This window comes from Candoia aspera, chromosome 5 (assembly GCF_035149785.1).
Source record: "Candoia aspera isolate rCanAsp1 chromosome 5, rCanAsp1.hap2, whole genome shotgun sequence".
In the NCBI taxonomy this organism is placed as follows: Eukaryota; Metazoa; Chordata; class Lepidosauria; order Squamata; family Boidae; genus Candoia; species Candoia aspera.
In genome coordinates, this window is record NC_086157.1 from 79,797,967 (window position 1) to 79,822,796 (window position 24,830).

Genomic DNA, 24,830 nt, shown 5'->3' on the forward strand with positions numbered 1-24,830 from the left:
GAAGCTTAATTATGAACAAAAGTATGAATTAGTGGCATCTGGGTGAAACTAAGATCTGTCTATGAGTCTGTGTGGGTCTGTATGAAACTAAGAATTCATAAATAGTAATAGTTGCATTTAACAGCCAACAGAATGATAATAATAAAAGATCAAAGCTTTGCAGAAGTTAACAGAACAATCCTAACTTTAGGGTAAGAATTATCTGGTACATGACACCTTTATGTCTTTCGAAAAAATAGACTCTCAGGCCAGACACTGATTTGTTCTTCCTTTTATTATTTTTAATCTCATTTTTGCCAATATGTACCTTTTGTTTTAAAATAACAGCTGCTATCCCCTCCTTCCTTCCTTCCTTCCTTCCTTCCTTCCTTCCTTCCTCAAAGCTATTGATGACTTTTAAAAAAAAAAATTAAACCCTAAAAATCAAGTTTTTTCTATACAGATGCTAAGGCTGTACCCTGCTTCAAAAGTGATTCAAAGGAAGTGTCTTGGAACTCTCATGAACATAGCACTTTTCTATGATTGATTAAAGCAGTGCAACTTCTTTCTGGCATTTGTGTAAACCTGAAAAAAAAGAGATATCAACTCATTAAGTTTTAAATCTTCAAGGAGGCTTGAAATAAGTCATGATGCTTTAAGGGATTGCAAGATGCTGTGCTTACATGAGGTCCAAAGTATTTCCAAATATGTTAATGTTAATGTTCAATGTCATTTTCATTTTCAAATATGAAGTGCCCGATGAGAGACAAAGAGAGGAAGAATAGCTTAAGATCATGGCAAGATGCTGCTGCAGCAAAAAGATTGTTTATAGCCTATCTAGTTGTGATTATGAAACTCAGAGCAACTTATTTAGGAATTCCTAAACAGTGTCATCTCCAGTCACCAGCTATTCAGACTTGCTTAGCTTCTGCATATTTGTGGTTATATGTCCTTTAGATATGCCCTTGAAATATAGTCACACGTTCTTCTGTTTATTGGTCATAGACATACGATATTTATCAGAACAGCAGCTATATCATGTGAACTGCCTCAGAAAAAATGTGGGTTGATGCACTCATCAGATAAGTACCATTTCTTTAGCAACCTTCTGTATATAAGAAACGTAAATTATTGATGCAGATATACATGGGTAGGCTCTTGAAGCTATTGCTCCAGTTTCTATGAGTTTCAGTCCAATTCATTATCTGTACTGCAGTTAACATTCTCATATTACCAACATGCAATGTGGGATAGAGATATGACAAGAAAATCTCCTAGAGAATTAATTCTCCTAGAGAATTAAGGTTCAAGTCAGCTAGATCCAACAGGAACTCTGACTGAAAAAGACAGTTGAGATGTCGTCAGCATCCAGCATATTTAAGAAACTGATCTTTATTTTCAGCATAATTGCATTTTCCAAATGTCTATATAAATCTCAAAAATAAGTAATCCCTGTCAAAGACAACTGGTATGCATTTTAATAGGAAACATCAAAAACAAGATGAAACTAAATGAAAATCAGAAGACAAATCAAACCAACAAATATTGATCAAATTGCTACTCCCTTTTTCCATACTTGCTGATGAAATACCATGAAAATCCAGATAGTGAAATTACATGTTTTAATTAAATAATTATTTAGTGCAAAAAGGTAGTTTTTTTTAAACAAAAAATCTAAATTGATTTTTTAAAAAATAGTTGTTATACAGTCTATTTTGTACATAATAATTAAAGGATATATGGATGATTTTAGCTTTTTCTTCAGCCAATTGTTAATTTATGTACTGACGAATCCATTCATAAAATGCTGTGACCTTAGTATAAACCCCAGGGCGGTTCCTTCGAGCACATCCTTCACCCCAGCTGACAATGCCTGTAAGGTACCATCTGTTTCCTTTTCCTAAACAGGCTAATGGACCTCCAGAATCACCCTAAAAATAAAATCAGAAGTCTTGCTATTAGAAGAAAAAAGTTTCATTACATCTCTTAGGCATACTGAGATTTAGTTTTATATTATAGAATATAATCCAGATTCAGAATGGGAAATCCTACTGATGATCTAGTCCAACTTCCTGCACAATGCAGGATACCCTACAGCATTTCTGACAGATTAGTCTAGCCAAGAACAGCCTGTTTCATAGGCAGTCTGTTTTACTAAACTGCTCTTAGCATTACACAGTATGCAATGTTTATAAAGTTTAACTTAAAAATTCCCACTTTTCTGCTATTTTCATCCATTAGCTCTGTGCTGGCTTTTGGAACAACAGAAAGTGAAAAACAAACAAACCCCCTGGTTCATTTTTGGTATAACTGCTTTTCAGATCTTGAAGACCATCTTTTTTTACCTCTTCTCCTCTCAACCAGGATTAACAAACACAGGTCTTTCAACCATTCCTCATTTGATTTGGTTCCTAGCTGTTCACAATCTCGGTTGTTGTTTTTTCCAAATGCAGTCTAGCTTCTTAGTGTTGATCTCAAAATGTTGTGTTCAGAATTGGACACAGCATTTCAAATGTAGTTTGACTGGTGCATAATAAAACTATTGATTCTGATGACTTATTCTACTATTTTAAACACAGATATTGCAAAAGTTTCCCTCTTTCTGATGTATAATATTTTATTCATTACTATAAACAATGACCAAAATCTTATATTTAACTGGGAACAGTCTCTGTGTTTATCCTCATTTTGTGAAAAGAAATTAGTAAAAGATTATTTAATTATGTATATTTACTAACATAATATTCCAAGTCTTATTCAGCACCTTTTAACTTCTAATAATACATCTATTTTATGCAAATACTACTAACAGACAAATCACAGGACCTATACTGTCTTCTCTTCCTTACAAAAAAGACATAAGAAAAGTATTATTTGATCATACATTTCATTTGAAAAGGAAATCATATAAATCATATTTTCTTTTTACAGTTTTGTTTTTGCTTTACCTGACATGCATCAATACCACCATTAAGGTTCCCAGCACATAGCATTTGGGATGTAATTAGATAGTCATAAAGTTTGCTGCAGACATTTTGGTTAATGATTTTCACTTTGGCTTCCTGCAGTATTTTTGTAAGCTGACCTAAATTGATAGAAACATGGTGTAAGCCAAATATACCATTTGCTATGTAATCCTCTTATTTGCAAGTTATAGCTGGTATAAATTAACATGGGAATAAACCTATCTGCTGAAAGAACGCAGAAGGGTCCAAGATACATCCAGTGTGTGTTTCTACAGTGGTAGGACCCAAAATGGAGGATTCCAAAAGGTCAGAAACTTTTTAAAATTAATCTGAAAGTTAGATTGCCATCTGTACCATTTTTTTTTAAAAAAAAAGGGGGGGGGAAGTAGATAATAGATCACTGATACTAATCATTGTGATCCAGAAAACATTTGAAAGTGGTTGATGGTCCTCACTTCACTCCCCCAGAGTGAAATTACAATTTGTTTAATTATAACATATTTTTGTAACATAAATGCAATTTAAAATCTCTCAAGATCTGGTCTATACCCTTGACATTTTACTAGCTCATATGTTGTTTGTTTGTTCCCTTATAGTAATTTGCATAGCAATTGCTGCATTAAATAAATCAAATATAAATAAAGTTGTATGTTTCTTCAGATTTAAAGATTTGGCTTCTCACTGGCATAAGTAATTTAATGCTAAGAGCATTAAGAAATTAAAGAGCTCAGTCTTTTGCCACTAAAGATGTTTTCAGAATTATAACAGATTTTCCTTAATCCTAGTAAGTTTAATTATATCCATAACATTTTAACTAAAACTGATTTCCAAAGCAGCTGACAGTAACAATTCACAAAAAGGTACAACAGATTAGGGATACTTGCAATTTGAAATGAACATACTATTTTCTTTTACAGCTCCCCAGCCAGTAACATAGCAGACAGTTCCATAATTAAATACTCTAGGACTGCTCAGTAGACATATGGGCTGTACCAGCTCAGTGAAAAATACTGGTGCCTCCATTTCCAAGAGTGCAATGTCATAATCTGAGACGTATTGGTCATAATTTGGATGGACTATTATCCTTTTGATTGATCTCATAACTGCTTGATTATTGCTGTATTTGTTTATGACTTTTATACCCATATATGCTGTCCAGCTGGATGCTATGGAATATCTGAAAAACAAAGGTAGTAATTCCAGTATTTTTCCTGTACCAATTTGGCAGAAATTGTAAAAGATTGTTTTTAATGAACTAAACCTAAACAATGTAATGGTCACAAAATAAATCCATCAAATTAAAGTAGAAGGTGCAAGGTTGGGGATTTGAAGGTGCACCTTGCCTTGTATTCTTTTTTCAGGGGTACATTACAAGAAATGGTCAGGACCATGGAATAAAAAAAACTAAATTTGATATTAATTAAATTATATGTTTACCATGGTTATTCCCTGTGCACATATTTTTATTCTTTGGAAGCAACTTTTGGAAAGGTCCTGGGGATACCCAAGACTTTAAGGCGCCACATGTAGCTCTAAGGTTCAGATTGTGCAGCCTTGAGAGCACAGTAGTAATTCAGATCAATAAATACTACAAAATACTACTATGGAATTCAGATCATTTAGCAGCCCCTACTGGTGAGTTTATATTGCAAAAGATACAGTATTCTGTAAAGTCATTCAGAACTCTTGAAAAGTAAAATTGCTTACATGGAAAGACACATTTCCAATTTAGGAACGTAGGATATTATTTGACCATGGCTCTGCCTAGTCAGTGTTGTCTGCATGGACTGGTAATGCTCTAAGGTTTAAAATACTCTTTCCAAGCTGGCCAGAAGATCCAAAGATCCAGACCATTTGCTCATGTGAATGATTGATCAAGATGATGCTTTAACCTTGAGTTATAATAGGAAGTGCTGTATATTTCAAATAAATATATAAACAAAGAAACACCTTGAAGACCACCCAGAAGTTAAAACTGGTTCAGAACACTGTAGCTTGCTGTTCTGGGCATCCCTCGGTTTGTCCATGTTATACGTTTGCTGCATGAGCTGCTGTGGCTCCCAGTTTCTTTCTGGATGCAATTCAAGACTCTAGTTATTACTTTGAAAGCCCTGTATGGCACATAGCCAGGTTATTTGTAGGACCTCCTCTCTCTGAGGGTATCTGCCTGTTCCACCAGATTGGACAGAGTGGGCATGCTCCAGGTTCCTTCCCTTAAATGTTGTCATCTAGGGGAATCTAAGAAGCCTGCCTTTCTGTAGCAGTCCTTGCCCTGTGGAACACCCTCTCCTGGGATCCATCAGGCCCTCACCCTTTTAGCCTTCCAGAAAGCTGTAGAGGGCTGGCCTTTCTACCAGGCTCTGGGATGGTAAGGTTGGAGCCTAGGGATTGTATAGATCAGAGTTTCTCAACCTTAGCAACTTTAAAATATGTGGACTTCAACTCCCAGAATTCCCCAGCCAGAGTTGAAATCGAGATATCTTAAAGTTGCCAAGGTTGAGAAACACTGGTATCAATGAATAGATGTAGATGATGGGTTAGGAACCTGGTTTTAATATTTTTTTTCCTTTTTACTGTTTGAGGTTTTATTATTGTGTTTTACAAGCTGGGCAACTATATAAATCTGATAGATAGATAATAGACAGATGATAGAGATAGATATACTGTAGATGATGGATACAGATAGATAAAAATTATGTTTGTTTGTTTATTTATGTATTGATATATCAAATTTATTCACCCCCCATCTCACTCAGAGATTGCTGTTGTGCTCTTGAAATTTGTTTATCTACACCCTCTGGAATAATGAATTAATTAACTTCTACAAAGTAACTGTTATTATTGTATTGTGACCTACTGTGTATACCATCTTGATTTCTTGATATATCTCTTTCTCTGATGCATTTTTGTTAACCCATTAAAGTGAAAAAGGCAGCTATCATTTGAATCCTATACATATCTACACAGAAAAAAGTTCCTTTCAATTCTGTAGGGCTTGCTCCCAGCTTTTAGTGGGTTTGGGAGTGCAGCCTAGTCATGGTTTTTGACAGGTTGTACTTTAAGTGATTCAGCCTCCAAAAACTTACACAGCATGGATACCATTGACTTTTTGGGGTCAGAAGGTATATTGGAATATTGGACATATACTGTGAGTACTGTCCATGGTGGTGGATTAAATTGCCTGTTTATATCTAGGCTGCCATACCAGAAAGCAGGCTGTCACCTCCTTTAGTCCTGCAGAGTGCTCTCTACCATTCCTTACTTGTGTTTCTTTTATTTTCTGGTCAGTTATGCACACTTCCAAACAAAGTATTTGGACTGCAGCGAGCCAATTTTTCTCCCTAAAAGTTGTTGCTTTAAGATATGGCAGATTTTTACATACATACATACATACATACATACATATATATATATAATTAAGAGTATCTTTCTTTAAAAAATAAAATAAAATCAAGAAGTATGATAGGCCTCAAAGGAAGGATCCACAGAAGCCATGCAGTTTATCCATGATGTATGTATATAATGTTAAGTTGGGCTATAAATTGATATAAACTGATTCAGAAGATCGAAATCTTTTTGAGCCAGTAAGCATATTTTACATTATAGAGCTCCTTATAGGACTTCATACACATTGGGCTGGCTCACAAACCACCATATTTTCATATAGCAACAGGTAAGGTTTTTGCTTGCCAGTTTACTTATTAGTTCCCTACAATATTTCTTATCAGCCCCCAATTTACTTTGGCCCTTTTGTTCTTGGCAGATTGGCACATTTACAAACAAAGTCTCCATTCACCATTTAAATGTTTTAAGAATGTCTGAGGAATCAATCTGCAGACCAAGAGGATTCTTGGAAATAAAGAGGATTTGGGAAGTTGATATTTTGCTCTGCAGCACTTCCTTTTAATTGTGTTTGAATTTAAAATAAAGAGTGAGGCAGGGAATAGGTGGACATGAATGGAGATGTCTATGTGCTAAACAGTAGCTAAACAAACACAATACAATAGTCTGACTGACTTATCAGTAATACATGCTTTGCATTACATAATGCATACCTTACAGACTCAGAGTCCTGAAAGCAATGTGCAGCTGATACCAACCACCGATTTGAAATTACAGATGCACCACATATATGACCAGATGTTCCCAGTTGCAAGCTTGCTTGCCAAGGCCACTTTCCAGGCCTTGCATCTTCACCACCAACAATTCTGAATTTCTTTATCTGACTCCTTCCACATGCTAAAAGATAGATGCTGATTATTCTCTATGAATTATGTAATGCAATTTCGAGAACACAGAGACTTTGATAGGCCTCAAAGGAAGGATCCATAGAAGCCATGCAATTTATCCATGACGTATATAATGTTATGCATCCCAAAATAAATGCAGAAACACACTCAGGATTACAGCTCACTTCAGCTAATCACATGTTAATTACATACCGCAATTCATTTCATCAAATCCATCTGCACAGTCTCTTATGCCATCACATTCTGGATTTAATTTTATTGGACATTTCCCATTCAGACATTTATATGAATGAGGCAGACATCTTTTATAGGCTGAAAAGATGCAACAACAGGTGAAAAAAAAATGTCAGTGTCTTTGATTCTTTTTGTAGTTTCGATTTCTATTCTACATTTCCTCCAGGGGCTTAAGGTGGCATATATAGCACTCTCTCCTCACATTTTTCCCCAACCACAACCCTGTGAGGTAGGTTGAGCTGAGAGATGGTGACTGGCTCATACTTACAGTTTCTCAGATAGGCTATGTAATTAGTGTTTTACAAAATGTCATTATAATGGCATCCTTCTGTTTGGGTAAGCACAGTATTTTATATAACCTAGGTACATGTGAAAATGGGCAGTAGTAGAAATCCAATTCTATCACTGGAGTACTTGATGTGATTCTGAATTTAAATACCCATTATCTTCACTCAGGCTTCTCTGTGCATGAATGCACATAATGCTTACAGATGCTTATGGGATCTGTTAACAGAAGATTATCTTCTGTAACATTGGAGGCATGGCCACCCTCCCATTACCTAATATCCATTGGATCTGGGCAGCTAATACATTTTAATAAATAAATAATAACACGTCCTTTGGGCAACTTGGTCTCCTCTGTAGCCTTCATAAATTCTAGATCCTTCATTCTGCATTAAAGCACCAAAACATCAGTTATAAGAGAATTAAAGAAATCTGAGATAGATTTTAAATGTTTCTGAAATTAACATTATATATTACTATTACATATCCTAACAGACAACAAATAATACTCAGGAAGGTTTAAGTGAATATGTTGAAAATATTGCATTATTTTCTTACAAGTTATGCATTACCCTTTCAATTCCTACCTCCCATCCAAAATTAGTTTAAAGCATGCTTACAGCAGCTGTCTTCTTCCCCTTCCTGGCTTTCATTCTTGCAGCTGTTGTCTTCTTTGCAAGACTGGGAATGATGTTTACACTTCGCATTACTACAATTTAACTGCACTGTATTGCAACCTAAAGAAGCATTAACACAGTCAAAACTGTAGCACTGGATAGTCAGTATCTCCAGAAAGCATATTCCCTTCTTCAGGGAGTTGTTCTTGGGTTTTTTGTTTTTTACATCCCTGCCTAGCCAACAGCTTTGCATTTCTTGATGTCTCCCATCCAAATGCTGACCAGAAATGACTCTGATTAGTTTCTGTGATTAAGGCTAGCAAGTTACTGCCACATGGATGGGCAATATTTGACAAAACCAAAGATTATCAACTATTTTATTTGTAATAAGTAAATATTTACAGATTTACCATGGAATTTAATGATCCTCTTTCCTAGCAAATCCCAAGAAACATTTAAAATGTTAAATAATTAGCTTATAAACCACTTACCACAATCCACTTCATCACTTCCATCCATGCAGTCATTCCACCCATCACATTTACTATTTAAAGGAATGCATGTTCGGTCAGAACATTTAAATTGCCTAGGACAAGCTAAAAGAACATAATGTTTCAGGCTATTGCAGTTGTGAAAAACACTGTATAAAAGATCAGTCCAACCATGGAACGATGCTTGCTGTGCAGAATATGATTTTTATATATCTGTGAGATGTTTTCATTCCCCCCCTCCATTTTTTAAATGGCTTCTAAATGTTCCAAATAAGAAAGGAAGTTTTGAATAAGAAAGGAAGTTTCTCAATCTTCTTAAGGAATTAAGAATGGCAAAAGGCTTAATTTTCAAACTTGTTCTTTATCTTTTACATCCAAAATGCATAGAATTCTGTAAGCAGTTTTCATAAGAGGAGAAATAACAATGTGAGTTACAGTATAAGCCTTTAAACTTATTAAACATAAGTTAATAGTAATAAATATAATAAATTAATAATAATAATACACAAACATTAAATTTAATAAGCCTTTAAACAGTTCCACAAAGCTACAATCCTTTGTTAATAACATGCAAGTAACACTTACGATCTGTATGGCTGAAAGCTCTGAATTCTATATAAAAACCTCTGTGTGTGACCAGTTCATCAGAATGGAAGCTGATTGAAATGGAATAACCATATTCCTTGACCCTGTTTTCTTCCGCAATAGCTTTGCAATATCTGAAAAGGATATATCTGAAGTAAAATTGCAGATATATCATTTTAACAGAGCTAACCAACTGTTATATTTACTCTTGCATTTATTATGGCTTGCCATTTTGACATCTCCTGGTTCAGGGACATACAGCCAGACATTCCCCTAACTTCAGCTCAAGGATGCCTCATGAACTGCTCAAGCCTTGCTCAATGTGTACTACTTTGGTGGGGACCATTGTGATGACATGGCAGGGGCTGAGATCTGCCCAAATTCTACTGACCACTTTTTGTAGTGGCATGGCAGGGACTTATCTCTTGGGACTATCCAAAGAGGTAGCCTGTCTATCACAGCATGTGTGTGTGTGTGTGTGTATACATACATACATACACACACACACACAAATATACATATAGTACATCAGAGCATGTATGTGTGTGTGTGTGTATACAGTATGTGTGTGTGTATGTATATATATACACACACACACAGTGTGTATACACACACACACACACAAAATATACAAGATAGATAGAGAGGTAGAGATAGAGAGGAAGAAAAGCCTTGAATACAGATTACTCAGCAAGGTGTTTTCCTACGAACTCATCATGCAACACAACCTGTTAGCAGCAAGAGTTCCCCACTGAACTCTGTTAGAGCCAAGAGTTCCCCCTAACCCTACTCACTACCCACTCCATGGATCACCTGCAGTGCCTGATCTGCAAGGTAGGGTGACAGAGGCACTGAAAATGATCCATGGGTGGCAGCAACTTCCCAATAAAGCAGGAGTGGGGAGCATCCTTGCTTTACTGGGAACACCACTCCACTGACTGCTAATTTTATTGACAGTAACTGAGTAAAACAGACAAGTGATTTTTTTATTTTTTAATGATTCCATAGAACAGGATGATAACAATGTAAATGTAGCTGAATTCAGAGAAGTCATGTTTCCTGTTTCATTTTGTTTTTAGGTTTGTTTCTTTGTTTCTTTTATTGTTCTAAGGGCCCCACACAAGAAGATAATTTGAAAAACAGTCAATTATTTCTTCTGTTTTCTTTTTAAATACTTAAATGAAAAGCAGGAAAAGTAATGTATGAAATGGGGGCTTCACAATAGGGTTTTAGCTCACCTCACTCCATCAATTGCCAGCCAATCTTTATCACATTTCTTGGATCCAGGAGACTGTTCCTGAATTTGTATTACAATAATTTTTACCATCAGTCTATATCCAGGGAGTGGGGCCTAGTTTTTTTTTTTTTTTAAAGAAAATAAGAATTAAAAAAAAAAGAAGTTTGAAAACTACATCTGTTGTAAAGTTTATACTCCAATAATTTCTACACTTCAGAGGAACCAGTACATTGCAATCCTATGCCAGTTTACTAAGAATTCCATTGACATCAGTGGGACTTACTACCTGGTACCCAGATACAAGATTGAGGTTGATGTTTGTTTTGGTGAGCGTAGGTTTGTTGATTATCTCCACTCATGCATTTATCCATGCATTCAAGAAACTGCATTCATCAAATGACACAGCCATTCATATGATTTTTTTCACCATTTGTTGTAGGGAGCAATTACCATTTTAAAGCAGATTTCCTTGCCACTAGACAAGAATACAAATATTACAGAGTGATATTTAGTTGGGCTAAGCATCAGTTCAAGTCAGGTACTGTGCAGTTTGTATCACAGTACAATAAATTGAACAGAAGTTATGCAGAGAGTTGGTTCATATATACCACTAAGCCATAATATGGTTAGGTAAAGGTAAAGGTTTCCCTTGACGTAAAGTCCAGTCGTGTCCGACTCTAGGGGGCGGTGCTCATATCCGTTTCTAAGCCTTAGAGCCGGCGTTGTCCGTAGACACTTCCGGGTCATGTGGCCAGCATGACGACACGGAATGCCGTTACCTTCCCGTCGAAGCGGTACCTATTGAACTACTCACATTTGCATGTTTTCGAACTGCTAGGTGAGCAGGAGCTGGGACTAGCAACGGGAGCTCACCCCGCCGCGCGGTTTCGAACCGCCGACCTTCCGATCGACAGCATAGCGGTTTAACCCGCAGCACCACTGCGTCCCATATGGTTAGTTGTCATTTAATTAGCATGATATGAATACCCATATATTAAGGTCTTTCTTTCTTTCTTGGGATGGGTTTGCCTTCCAATCAGCTACTGTATTTTCTTTAAAATCCATGACAAGAAGATAGTATGATTCTTTGTAAATGTTATTTTAAACATCTAAAATATGTAGAATTTGATATAATCATGATTTGAATACACACACACACACAGCCTTGTTCATATACCACCTTGATAGAACTCAGAGATAGTTCGCTTTACTTTTTATTAAGACTTAATGGTCAAAAGATACTATCTCTCAGACTGAAACTTTGAAACTAACTCACTGCTTGGAAACTGTTGCCAATTAATATGTGTATTTGAATATGCATTTTGCAGAATGTTTGTTTTTAATAAAAATGAGTAAAGTATCTAAGGGGTAATGTTTGATAGTACAAGAGCTAGACTGAAGCCAGTGATTTGTAGTTTGTAATAGGTGAACAAGATTCTAAGCTACCTCTTTAGGCTGGAGGGCACATTTAGGAGCATGAGGTGGACATTTTTTACAAAAGACCACCATACAAAATGAGAAGGTTTTGCATATTTATGTAATGGTTGTAGGATTTGCTTGGCTAGTGTCCCTTTAGCCTTCCCTTCCCCCTTCCTCCCAACCTCTCAGGGTGCTTCTTACCATCCCTGCTAACCTTAACCCCACACCCACCTGGGCACCTGGCCACATTCCAAATAAAGCTCTAGGCCATAATCACCCACCTATTTTATTTTCTAATCCAGCCTACGGAAGCACTGTGAAGCCAAGAGGTATTTTAAAGAAAATTAATGTTCGAATTTTCACAGATGTCAAATGAGCTACAAAAACTCATTAAGTGCCAGGTACAAACTCTAAACATAGAATTCTGACATCTCTAAAAGATAACACATTGCTGGATATAAGAGTACATACCCTGATAACCCAGTGGCAGTCAATGTTTGGTGGATAGTAACTGGGATAATAAGGTGAAATTACACTCCCATTCCAGGAAACATACCAGCCACCACAAACTAAGGGTGAAAAAGCAATACAACAGTTCATGTTTTGAAAAGTATGGAAACCAAAGAGACTAGCTCTTTTTTTTCAATGCATATTCTTCTATATGTGCAGATGAGATCTACCTTTCAACATCAGAAATCCTCTTGTCTGCAATATAACACAAATCACAGAAAAGATATAAGAAGTTGTAGGGCAAAGAAATTAAAAGAATAAAAAACATTCATTCTAGAATTTCCTCACTTTAGTTTCACACCCAAAATGTCATCAATTTTATTTTAATTGCACTAGTCTGCATAAGAATTGCTTCACATTTTCTCTGTCTCCTTTAATTATAACAATTCTCTTTTTGGCTGCATTCTTTTCAGCTTTTTCTTTCTATCATCTTCATTTTTAAAGTGATTATTCTCTTATATACAGTACATTTCTTTAATCATCCATAGCTTCTTTCACTTCATCACCCATTGCACATCCTTCTTCATCTTTTTTTCACCAGACATTTCTGTGACATCATGTCATATACAGTAATCCTTTTCACTCTATTCCAGACAGCTTCCATGCCATTTTTTACTTCTGTTGGAGATTAATCCATCTTCTAATACTTTTTCAGAACAATTTGTACTTTCTTCCTGCAGTTACCTTATTGCAGATTGTTTTCATTTTCTTCCTGTTTCTTCCACATTCCTTTTCCCCCATGATATACTCTTGATGCTGCCAAAGAAATGGTGTGTTCTGCATACATACCCTAACAACACCCATGTATCCTTCACTGTTTTTCTCAGTCTTTCATCATGGGCAATCAAAGCACTCATGCTTTTAGATTTATATTCATTCCTTTGCCATATATATATGTATGAATAAGCATAGGCTCAAATTACATACTGTATATGAAACAGATAAAGCTTTTTCTAAGCAGATATTCACCAAAGTCAACTTTTCCATTCATTTTTTGGTCTCCAAATAATCCCATCACTTTTTATGTTCTCTTTCATCTCATTCTCATCCAATATTATCATCTAGAATATTTTCCCCATGATCATATTAATTATTAAACTATTATCTACTTATGGATTCCTGCTTTCATGCCTACCTGCAATGCCTATTTTATAGGTTTATACTTTCTGACAAACACTTTATGTCCTTTAATTCATAATTAAACCTACACTTCCCTGCATGGAATCAACTCTATTACATCCTATTCAATTCTTTTGGCTTCTCAGATATATAGTATATCTATATTTTTTCATTCATTCATTCAGTTAATTAATTAATTATTGCATGTTCTATATTATTTACTCCTCACATTCCAAGTTCCAATCTTCCATATGTCATGGTCATCATTAGATCAGCCCATAGCTACTGAGCTCTGCAAACATCACAGCTTTAGTCACTTGAAGTCTTCATAAAACTCTTTTTAGTAAGCTAGAGAAGTTGTTGACTAGATTAACAACCTTAGTTGTATCTGTGCCATGTGCAGCGTTACATGCCAATGGAAAGGACATTACCAGTCAGCTTTGGCATATTTGGCCCAGTATGCCACACACTTAACCAAAGTTGCAATTTTATGCAACCTAGTATCACTGATCTATAGAATGCATTACAATCCATCATAGTGCTGCTCATATCTCACCAACTAGGCGTAAGGGCAAGATACTAACATGGTACACTCATTCAAGATGTCATAAACAAAACAAACAAAAACATAGTTCACAATTTTGGATGGACTGCCAAAAGTAATCAATAAACATCATGGTACAAACAATCCCTGAGGTCTATTAACAGAAGTTATGGCAACTACATACCAATTTTAGGAACAGCTTGGAAATATGCTTTCAATATATTACTCTTTTGCCGTTGATCCAGTGAAAAAGTGACCAACATTACATTACTTGATGAAGTTAAACGTATAACTGGAGGTTTCCAGGCCCCTGTCATTCCACACCACCTGAAATACAAATTTGGACACAGTAACAGCTTGTGACTTAGTTTACTTTTCATCCTAGTATACAATATTACATAGTAAGCCATTGTATAAAATATAATTTTGTATATATTTGCTGGAATCAAAAAATATTTTGTACAATGAGATACCTATAGAATATATAGCAGTTCTTCATAATCTGGCACCTTCTCTATATATTGAATTTAAATTCATATAATTTCCAGTTAGCTGGCTAAGCCCTTATTAATTCATCACTTTCCCTCCACCAACAAATCATGGGGTGTATGCAAATGTAGTTTGTGCAATAGCATGCTGATTGCTTGCTCTATAAATTAGGGCAGAAATCTATTGCCACCTAAGAACTCTAACAACCCTTAACCGGCACTGTCAGAGTCTGACTGTCTGTCCTTCAGCATTCTATCACTGAGCTGTGCATTACACAAATGTAGGATTTATCTTTGCATTGTGCCCTATTCAAAAATATCTTTAATGTATTTCCTACCTGGTAATTATCTTGTTCTGAAGAGGAAGAAGGAAATCATATGCAGATAACCTGTGAGATGCACAACTCCCAGGAACCACATCATATGAGGTTACAACTACCAATCTCACAACATAGTCAGATGGAACACGTAGCCTCCATTGGTAAAAAGATTTCTTGGGATTCAACAGTGTTAATGTCCTATTATTACCAGGCTTTGCATAAAGGTCAAAGGCTGCTGGTAGACAAAACCAAAACAAATCAGTGGCTAAAAACCAGGAAGAATGAGAAATTGAAAGAGAAATTAATCCCAACCCTATTGTTGCAGATTTCAGGGAACAAATACCTACATTACAAAAGGCGGCCTTGTCCATCCCATCAGAAAGGCCTGAGTATGCTGTGAGACGGTGCTATGTTTTCACCCTATAAAGTTGTCCCCTTGGGGACAGGACTGAGACATAAAGGCTGTGAAAAAGGATCTCTTTCATGCACCTGATTTATGACTGGGAGACCTGAAATTCTAGAAGGAAGCCAGCATTTTTCACAAGCCAGTACAATGCAAAGCATTCTAAACATATCAGCCAATGGTGTATCTACTGTAAGTGAAACACATTAGGTTAAGTGGATACTGCTTGAATCAGTCTTTTTATAGCACAAATTCTAAACAGCATTCTTGTGGTTGAGAAATGAGCTTTGTTGAGTTCTATGGGCAGTAACTATTATAGGTGTATTTGGGAATACAGTTTTAAATTTACTGCCATTAGTAAATCATTTGTTGTTGATAAATGGTCCTTCATCTTTGCTCTTTTTCTTTTTAAAAATGGTATGAGATCACTCATACGATCCTTGTGGATGAAGAATCAAGACAGATTTCTCTCAGGCTGCCTGGGATAAATGGAATTTCATTAAATTAAATTAACTCAAAACTTTATCATATCAGTAAACCTTGTTAGAGCAATCCATCTGTTGTTTTAATCATTCAAATACCAAGGTCAAGATGTATCCAGCTGGTGGTAGTAAGTAAAACCTCTTCTCATGTATCATCTAATTAATTACAGAATCCTAGATGAACAAAACAGCTCAGAAGAGATCTGTTGCTATCGTGACATAATCTTTTAGCAATGTGCCTCAAGGCATGGCAGAAATTCTTAAGTGAGAAGGAGATTCTGGTTCTTATCATTGCTGGAGGTTGAAACAGAGAACAAAGCTGTACTCTTTTTTCTCCTCAGATGGCATATGTGGGGTTAACAGAATATGGGCATTGGGAATCAATCTACAGTTTCTGGCCTCACTTTTCAGAGCAGCCATCAGATAAAAACTGTGGAGTAAAAGTCAAGTTCCCCTTTCAGCTAAAGGAGCAGAAAGGCCAGCAAATACAACATAGCTGAAGTTTTACAGTTTTGAAGTAAATGAGTAAGCAGTCCTGAATATCACAAACCCTTGCCCCAGCACCTAAAGAACCAGTCAAAAACTGATCTTCACTAAGCATGCTGTATATGTCTGTCTGTCTCTCTATATATAATTAATTTAGAGGCTGCACAATTCCAGAATGACCCTGAGCAGCTTACACTTTAAAAAGATAGAAAACAATAAGAAAAAAAAGATCATGTATATTTTGACAGACCATATTCCATATACCATAAACCACCCTACCCCAAGGTTTGGAGAACAGTCAATTTTTTAACTGGCCTGGAACATCTTCAGGGTGGGAACTCTAAGGGGATATCGTGCTGGAGGGCAAGTGCTATGACAGAGAAGGCACACTTCCTGGACCTCAATAGATGGCATTGCTTGATCAAAGAAACTCAGAATGGACCAATTATGCCAACAGGCAGGAACCATGTGAAATAGGTGGTTCCTCAAATAACCTGGCTCTATATCATTAAAAGGTTTTTAGGTGATTACCAGCAGCTTAAATTAAACCTGGAAGTCCATGGGCAACCAGGACAGCTTGCAGATAAATGGTATCTACTGGGCATACCAAGGCATGGCCAACATTCCCCACGCCATTGCATTCTGGACCAGATATAATGATCTCAAGGGTAGCTCATGTAGAGTACATTGTAATAGTCCAACCCTGTGTCAGGAATAAGGTGAAGGAACAATGCTGAGTCAGGTATGAAGATCTAGTCTTTATCATTCTACCCTGATGACAGAATCTTGCCAAAACTGAACAGAACTAGCAAACTCTAAGGGAAAAACTCCAGAACTCTAAGGCAGTTCTTTCTGATCTTCTTGGCTGGGAGCCCAAGACTTTCTACACTGCGTGTGTGTTTTGCCCCCTGGAAAGGGGCCCCTCCTTCTTCACCAGCAATATCCATAACACCATGGCATACTAGGGCCATGGCACACTAGGAGAGCCTCCCAATCCAGGAATAGGCACAACTGATGCACCATAGGAAGCTGTGAATCCAAGATGCCCCCCCACCCTTGAATAGGGAAGTGCAACCTCATTCAAACTTAAAAATGGAATATCCCCATGCCCAGGTGGCCCTGATATCCATAGCCACTTGATTTTGACAGGGTTGAGCCTGAGTCTGTTCCTCACTATCCAGACTTTTACAGCTTTCAGATAATGGGACAGTAAATTGACAGTATCACTCAGTTTAAGGTCAAGATGTTCACCTGGGTATCTTCTGCATATCAATAATACCAGACCCCGAACCAACAGATGACAGCCCCCAACGGTTTCATGTAGATGTTAAACAGGATGTAATGGGAAGAAGGAATAACCTTGAGGAACAGGAGGAAGAGCCACAACCAAGACAACAGTCAGATAAAACAAATTTTGAGTCCAGGCCAGGACTAACCCAAGTAAGCATCTCAGACAAGAACCTCCCTAGTTCCCATGAAGATAAAGGGAGGGAGGGGGAAGTGCATTCAGACTTGCAAGATTCTGTTACTAGAACCTTATAATAAAAGCAGTATTAGCATGCATGACTTTGGTTTCCGAGTCTGGTCTACCTTGAAGTAGGAGGGAGAGAGTGTCTCCCCAGCTCATAGGAGCTGATGAGATCAGCATGATCCGGATCCTTTCTGTTAAACAGTGTCATCTTTCAGGATCCAGGAAATGTGTTATGGAGCCTGCTACTGGAACAAGCTGCTATCATGTTCTTGGTTTTGATTTTTGATTAAGTTTTGATTTTTGTTCTTTATTTTGTTTCTGATTATTCATATTGTATTTTATTGTTATTATACTGTGAGCCACCCAGAGTTGTCTGGAGTCTGGTGGTGCCTAAATTGCATAAATTAAATTAAATAAAAAATGTGTCTTATGCAAGCACTTTCAAATGAAAATGTTCTTGAGCAGTTCCTATTTGTTCTTGGGCTAAAGTAGCTCCCCATCTTCACTGTGCCATCAAAATCAGCTCAAGACAAGAGTAAACACTAGTTGCCTTCTTTTCTCAAGGCACAAGACCACACAATGGGTCAGGGGGGAATAGCCCTTACCTGATTTCAGTATTATATCATAGTCCATAGAATCAGATTCTGAAATGAAAGAGGATAAACGCTGTCATAAAAAATATTGATATATATGCAGGCCTAAAAATGTCTGAATTTAGTAAAAATAAAAAATTTAAAACATCACCTTACCAAAAAGCTCCATGGTAATAATATCAAAGTCTTCCTCTAATGGATATGTTTTAGCAGTATTATTAGCTATTGCAGGTATTCTTTTACTAATTATCTGCTTCTGATACACTGAGGATAGGTTTTTAATAGGGAGAACAATATCTTTCGGGGCCCAAAATGTGCTCCAATAATACGCTCGAGCCCCACTTTTTCCATCACTGGAGGAAGATAACAAAGTAAGTTTCCAGTATAGCATCAGATTTTATATCAATTCATATCTGTGCCCATTGGTAAGGTCAGAGAATTGCAGTTGGCTTCTGAACGGCACAAAAGAGCAGCATGTCAACAAGTAGGCATGACCAGAAGAAAGAAATATAGTTAATATGAGTATATTAGCCAGTTTGGTCTAGTGGTTAAGGTGCTGGGCTAGAAACCAGGAGTCTTTGAGTTCTAGTCCTGCCTTAGGCATGAAAGCCGTCTGAGTGACCTTGAACCAGTCATTTTCTCTCAGCCCAACTCACCTCACAGGGTTGCTGTTGTGTGTAAAATAGGAGGAAGGAGTATTAGCTAAGTTTGCCGCCTTGATTAAAGGCAGAATAAAAATTAAATACATAAATAATAAATAAATAAATATTTCATATTTGAGTTGTTTAAAGGCCTGACATGTTGTGTGAATCCAGAAACCCATTCATTTAGGTCAAAATTACCCCCTCACACACATAAGTTACAGTATTAATTATTCCAATTCTTTTAGTTGGCATGTATCACATATATCCAGAAGAGGGGCTTAACTTTGCCTTCCGATCTCTGGAAAAAAGTAGGTACAGAGATTAATACATAGAGCAGCCTTGCAAAAAATAAGAGTACTCTGGGCACTCTGTCTCTATTTTCCTTCAAATTTACCCCCCACCTCATTGGCACATGGGAGTGAAATGAGGCTAGAAAGGGGTGGCAATAGCTAGATAATTATCTTCCTGCACATGGTGGTTCCACCCCAATACTATCCAGTGTTGTATAGTATTTTTTTAAAAAAGCAGAAAATAACAGAGAGCCACCACAAAATGGCAGAAAATATTGTCTAAGATGGTTGCTACTAAGATAACTGGAGTAGCCATTTTGTCTGTGGATCAAATGGGGGCAGGCAATTAGAGATGTTGAATTTCCATAGCTCAGGCCAGATTGAGTTCATTCTATTGGGTGAACGTTGCCACTATGTTTCAATAATGTTCTCTTCTATATCTTATTAACAGTTATAATTTATAGGAACTTTGGAATGGTTTTATGACTTGTACCCAGGGACTGAGAAGTGGCATATTGTCCTGACCCAAGAAATTGTACACTTTGTGTAAAAAACATTATTCACATCAATCTCCTAAAAGAATATTTCAGTTCATGCACCTAAATGCCTTGCTAATTTTTCTTTTCCCCCTTGCTTTCCACCATATATCTTTAACAAGGAAAAATGCAGCTAATGACCTTATGATCCCAAATTATGTTCAATTTTTAGATGGTGATGTGTTCACCTCTTGGAGAAGGGAATTTGAATAGAATGTGCCAACCTTTCTCAACTTTATGACTAATGAAGTTAATGTTTTAAAGTTAATTCAAGATACATCCAACTACCATAGCCAGCAATGTATGACTGAAAGTAGATCTATTTGTAACATCAAAAAACACAATGGTCAAAATTTTTGCTCTTATTGACTCATCAAAAAAGTTAGTTAATCTTATAATTAGCAGTACTGTATTCAATTATGGGCATTATTGGACTACAGCTATTCACATCTCTATCCTTACTTATTTTACCAAGTATACATATTTTATTACACTGAAGAAATGTTGAGTGGAGTATAAAAATTCAGAGTTGCAAATCCTTACAAACAACTAATATGTCTAAAAAGCCTCAGCATTAATTGGATTCTTTGCACTATTTTATATTTATCATTTTCATCATAAAGGTAGCATTTTCTTTTTCTAATAAACTTTACTTCATATTACAAGTACGTTTACATACAAATATCCTACTAACTGTAAATTTTGGCAAAGTCTAATTAGAACTAAACTCTATTTCTGATAGCATCTACTCTATTGAACGTTACTCCCTAAGGACATGAGTAGAAAAGTAAGCAGACATGGCAGACTGTATTTTATTTATGAAAGTTGCATAGCTTAAGTATGACTTACCTGAATGCAGCAATAACAGACTTCAAGTAATAATTCCCTATGGCAGAAGACCCATATATTTCTGCAAACTGACAGTTAAACAATTAGAAAGCTAAATATAAAGAACAAGGGAAAAATCTATTAAGTTGGGTATAAATGTATCATTTTTATTGTTTTATTCCCAGCCCCCAGCCCCCAAAGACAATGGAATGCATACAGAATCACAGATGACTCAACTTAAATTTCTCTTTAAGTGATATATTTTACATGGTGGCATAAGGCTATTTCTTTACCAAGGTTACTGAAATAAAAAATCAGTAAGAATTTCAACTCCTGATCCTTTCATAGGCATCTTGTGTTATCCACGTACAAAACAGCTTTGAGATCCTCAACCAATTCATCTGGGAAATGCAAGCTAACAGAAAGGTGCTTTGTACTTTCAAACCCTTTTTTTGTTAACATAGGCCCAGAAAAGTGTATTGATCTCACCAATAAAATTACATTGGGAGAAAGTACAAGAACACCAGTATTACTATACTGGAGAAGGAATTAAAATGAGTGTGCTGTGTGTCTGTTTTATTGTAAAAATAAAATAATAATGCAAAACTCCACATATGGTACATAGCATAAATGAAAGTATTGATGTAAAGAAGCAGAAGCTACAGTCCTGCTTATTTTAATAATATACTGTATGCAGAAAGCTTTGTTGTTAGAGTGAAGTTACTTTGCAAAATATTATCTGTATTAACCTGCTGCAGTAACTGCAAAAAAAACATACTAAATCTGTTTAAAATTTCATAGATTACAGTTAATTTCATCAGTTATTCTATGATAGCAAATTATAGGAAGTGTTGGGGAGGGGGGTTTCAGATAGTCAGAATAAAAAAAGTAAATGCAAAACTACAGCTTATGTTGGATAATATCAGCATTGTAACGGTAACAAATATACTGCCATTTCAGATTCATCAAAGTGGCATCCTTGCCCAATAATAAAAGTAGAAATCATAGACCACTTTTCTGCCCAAAATTTGCAGTCTGAAGCAGTCTTCCCTCTATGCTTAATGAAACCCTGGAAATAGTCTCACAAAAAATATCCTCCAGTTTCCAACAAACTAGTATTCTTATGCTTTATACTTATCATGTATACTTACATTTACTTTTAATTAACTCTAAAATTATTAATACAGTAAAAATAAATTCTTCCCTAACAATATTTGAGTATCTTAGTTCTTTCCACATCAATATCCCCATTTCAAGAACTATTAAATGAACTGCAAAACAAAACAAAATTCTTTTATATCTTCCATAGCCAAACTTACATAATTTTGGAGTGCTTCAGCTTGCAATATAAATGTATGAGACATGGGATCCATGAGGTCATCTGTGTAAGTCAGGTTAGGAATTTCCACACTTCCTCCAATGTAGAAGAAAGGGAATGCTGGAGCTGAAAGTGTAGGATCCCATATTGGTAAGCAATCAAAACTTCCAAAAGAGTAAATGAGAAAAACTGTCAGTAAATTTACTAAATAGCATCTATGGATAATATTTTGTAGCAATCAAGTAATGTTATATAGGCGTTTTCTTAAACTCACCATGTTAAGGTGGGCTTTCTAAATACTATTTAGTTTTGTTTATTTTGGAATCATTAGAAAAAGTTGGAGAAAATTCATAACAAACAAGCCACATATTTAATTGCTTAGACAATTCTGGTTCCCACTTTGTTACCTCCCCAAGAATGTAAAAAATTGGGGTTAAGATGGAACTGTTAAAGGAAAGTGATATTACCTCTGCTCTATTAGCATTACCCTCTAATAAGATAATTGTTAATAATATTTGGTCCATTGTTTCCGATGCTTGCAAAAGCAAATATTCTGACATTGTTGTAAAGGTTATGCATTATTGGAATTTGAATATTTATAAGAAAATAAATTCAGTTTTATTTATTGAAATAAACATGCACTTACATAAAGTATAATATATAACCAACAAAATTACAATGATAACCAGTGCAGCTATAGGCAACATTTCTAGAAGGCATTTTTTCCAGAACTGGATATTCGAGTTTTTGCCCAGAGAATGCTTTAGGTGTATAATATTTTCTGAATTCTGGATCGGAGGAAGAGAAAGATCTTGCTGAAAGGACAAAAGAAAGAAAAACCATTCAAAGAAAGCAAATGATTCTGCCTTTTTCTAACTTAATACTACATTTATTGTTATATTACTTGGAAAAATACAAATAGATCAGCTTAAAATATGCAAATATGAATGGATATGGTAGGAAGAAGAACTGCGGTAGCTTACCAATCCAGAATGAAAGTGTGAGCCATTAGGAGTGGGTATGCTGTATATAATGGAGGAGCGCCTGGAAGGGCTAATTTTCATTATAATGTTTTGTTGACTTGCACAAAACAACTTGACTCTGTGTAGTTCTTTATATCAGAATCCTGAAGGAACTTAGAGTACTTAAAGATGAGCAAAAAATAATAGCTGCCCACCTTGATTTTTCTTCGCTATATGACTAAACAGCTGTCTGGCTATCCACGGACAAGTTAGCAGGTGGGAAAGAAAATACACTAGCCGTACAGCAGTGTAACTCTTTCTTTTCCAGTTGGCTACAAGCAGGAGACACATAAAAATGCTTGTGTGAGAGAAACCCTTAGCTATTCACACTACAGCACTCTCTCCATGTATAAGATGGCATATGCATCAATAGCTTTTTTTTTTTAAGATTTTTGGCGAGTTTGGAAGTTGTAAACAATTATTACTGTTATTTTTTTCAAACTGAACCTCTTGGCTTTTTGTTTTCTTATCATGACATTCTAAAATAGCTCTGGTTTGGAAGGAAAATCAAACAAATCAAGATTAACAATACAGGGAAATAAGAATTATATAATGTGTACTGTATAGATTTCTTGCAGATTGTTGCAATTCATTGTTTAGGATGTATTTTTGTGCACTAATTTTAAATTCATAAATATGCTTTATCAAGTAAAAAAGATTAATTATTTGAACATAAACATATGCATTCTTACCCAAAGGATTGGAACAGCATCTAGAAAACTCTGGATATGGATGTATTTTTTAAAAAAATAATTAAGGAACTCTGCAGATATGATATACTCAGCATGATAGGAGCCATGTGGTGTGCATAAGTATTTTCTTATGGTGCATAAGTATGGTGCATAAGTATTTTCTTATGGTGTACTTTCATAAGTATTACTTATGGTGTGCATAAGTGGTGTGCATAAGTATTTTCTGTTTCATTGTGCTCTGTATCTGTGGCTTACTTTTACAGTTTGTTCAGCAGGAAAGTGATAAATGCATGCATAAAACAAATATTAATATTTGTTTATTAAGATTTCTAGTTGGTCATATATGAAAGATTTAGGACAGCTTATAACTTTTAATTACCAATATGCAGTTAAATTTAACAGCATCTAATGTAGACTCCCTAGCCAGATACCCTCTAGATATCTAGGAACTGTAGAATTTGCAGTTAGCATTTTGCATGTGGAAATGAAGAAAATTCTTGTAGCTTATGCTGATTGACCAGTAAAGTAGTCCTTATATACCACCCATAAAGCTTTCACTGGATGGATGGGTTGTATATTAAATTTTCACTTATAGGATTTGCCTTGGTCTACTAAAGACAGTTTACATTTTATAAAATAATATAAAATCTAAACTAATGCACACATTTGTGATAACACAAGTAATATATATATAGGCCAATGCTAAACAAAGTTCATTAAAGAGACCCTACCAATTCAATGGGACCAACTTCCTAGTAAATGCATTTAGCACTTGTCCTCTAGTGCCCTCCAAATGTGTTGGCATTAGAATTCCAAGACTTCCTGGTCTGCATGGCCAAACAATCATGCTGGCTGGAAATTCTAAGAGTTTTAATCCTTAGTGAAGAGACTTACAACAAGCTCCATCTGCCCTCAGGCTACCACAGATCTGTCACAGGACACAGGCAGCCTGTGGGCTACAAGTTATGTTTATTTATTTATTTTATTTTATTTATCTAGTTTATCCCTGCCCATCTCCTCC

At 35.8% G+C, this 24,830-nt stretch overlaps 1 protein-coding gene across 1 annotated transcript; it reads right to left on the reverse strand.

Annotated features, from left to right (window-relative positions):
* Nucleotides 1-1,751: 1,751 nt before the first annotated feature.
* On the reverse strand, nucleotides 1,752-23,104 carry LOC134498560 (transmembrane protease serine 7-like). Its single transcript, XM_063304718.1, has 16 exons — nucleotides 23,079-23,104; nucleotides 22,097-22,259; nucleotides 20,799-20,866; nucleotides 18,636-18,832; nucleotides 18,492-18,530; nucleotides 15,063-15,309; nucleotides 14,421-14,563; nucleotides 12,535-12,632; nucleotides 10,646-10,758; nucleotides 9,408-9,541; nucleotides 8,335-8,451; nucleotides 7,388-7,507; nucleotides 7,001-7,184; nucleotides 3,848-4,122; nucleotides 2,928-3,064; nucleotides 1,752-1,910 (listed from the first exon to the last, which is right to left on the reverse strand). Exons 1-16 carry the CDS (start codon nucleotides 23,102-23,104, stop codon nucleotides 1,752-1,754), a joined length of 2,220 nt encoding a protein of 739 aa, XP_063160788.1.
* Nucleotides 23,105-24,830: the final 1,726 nt, after the last annotated feature.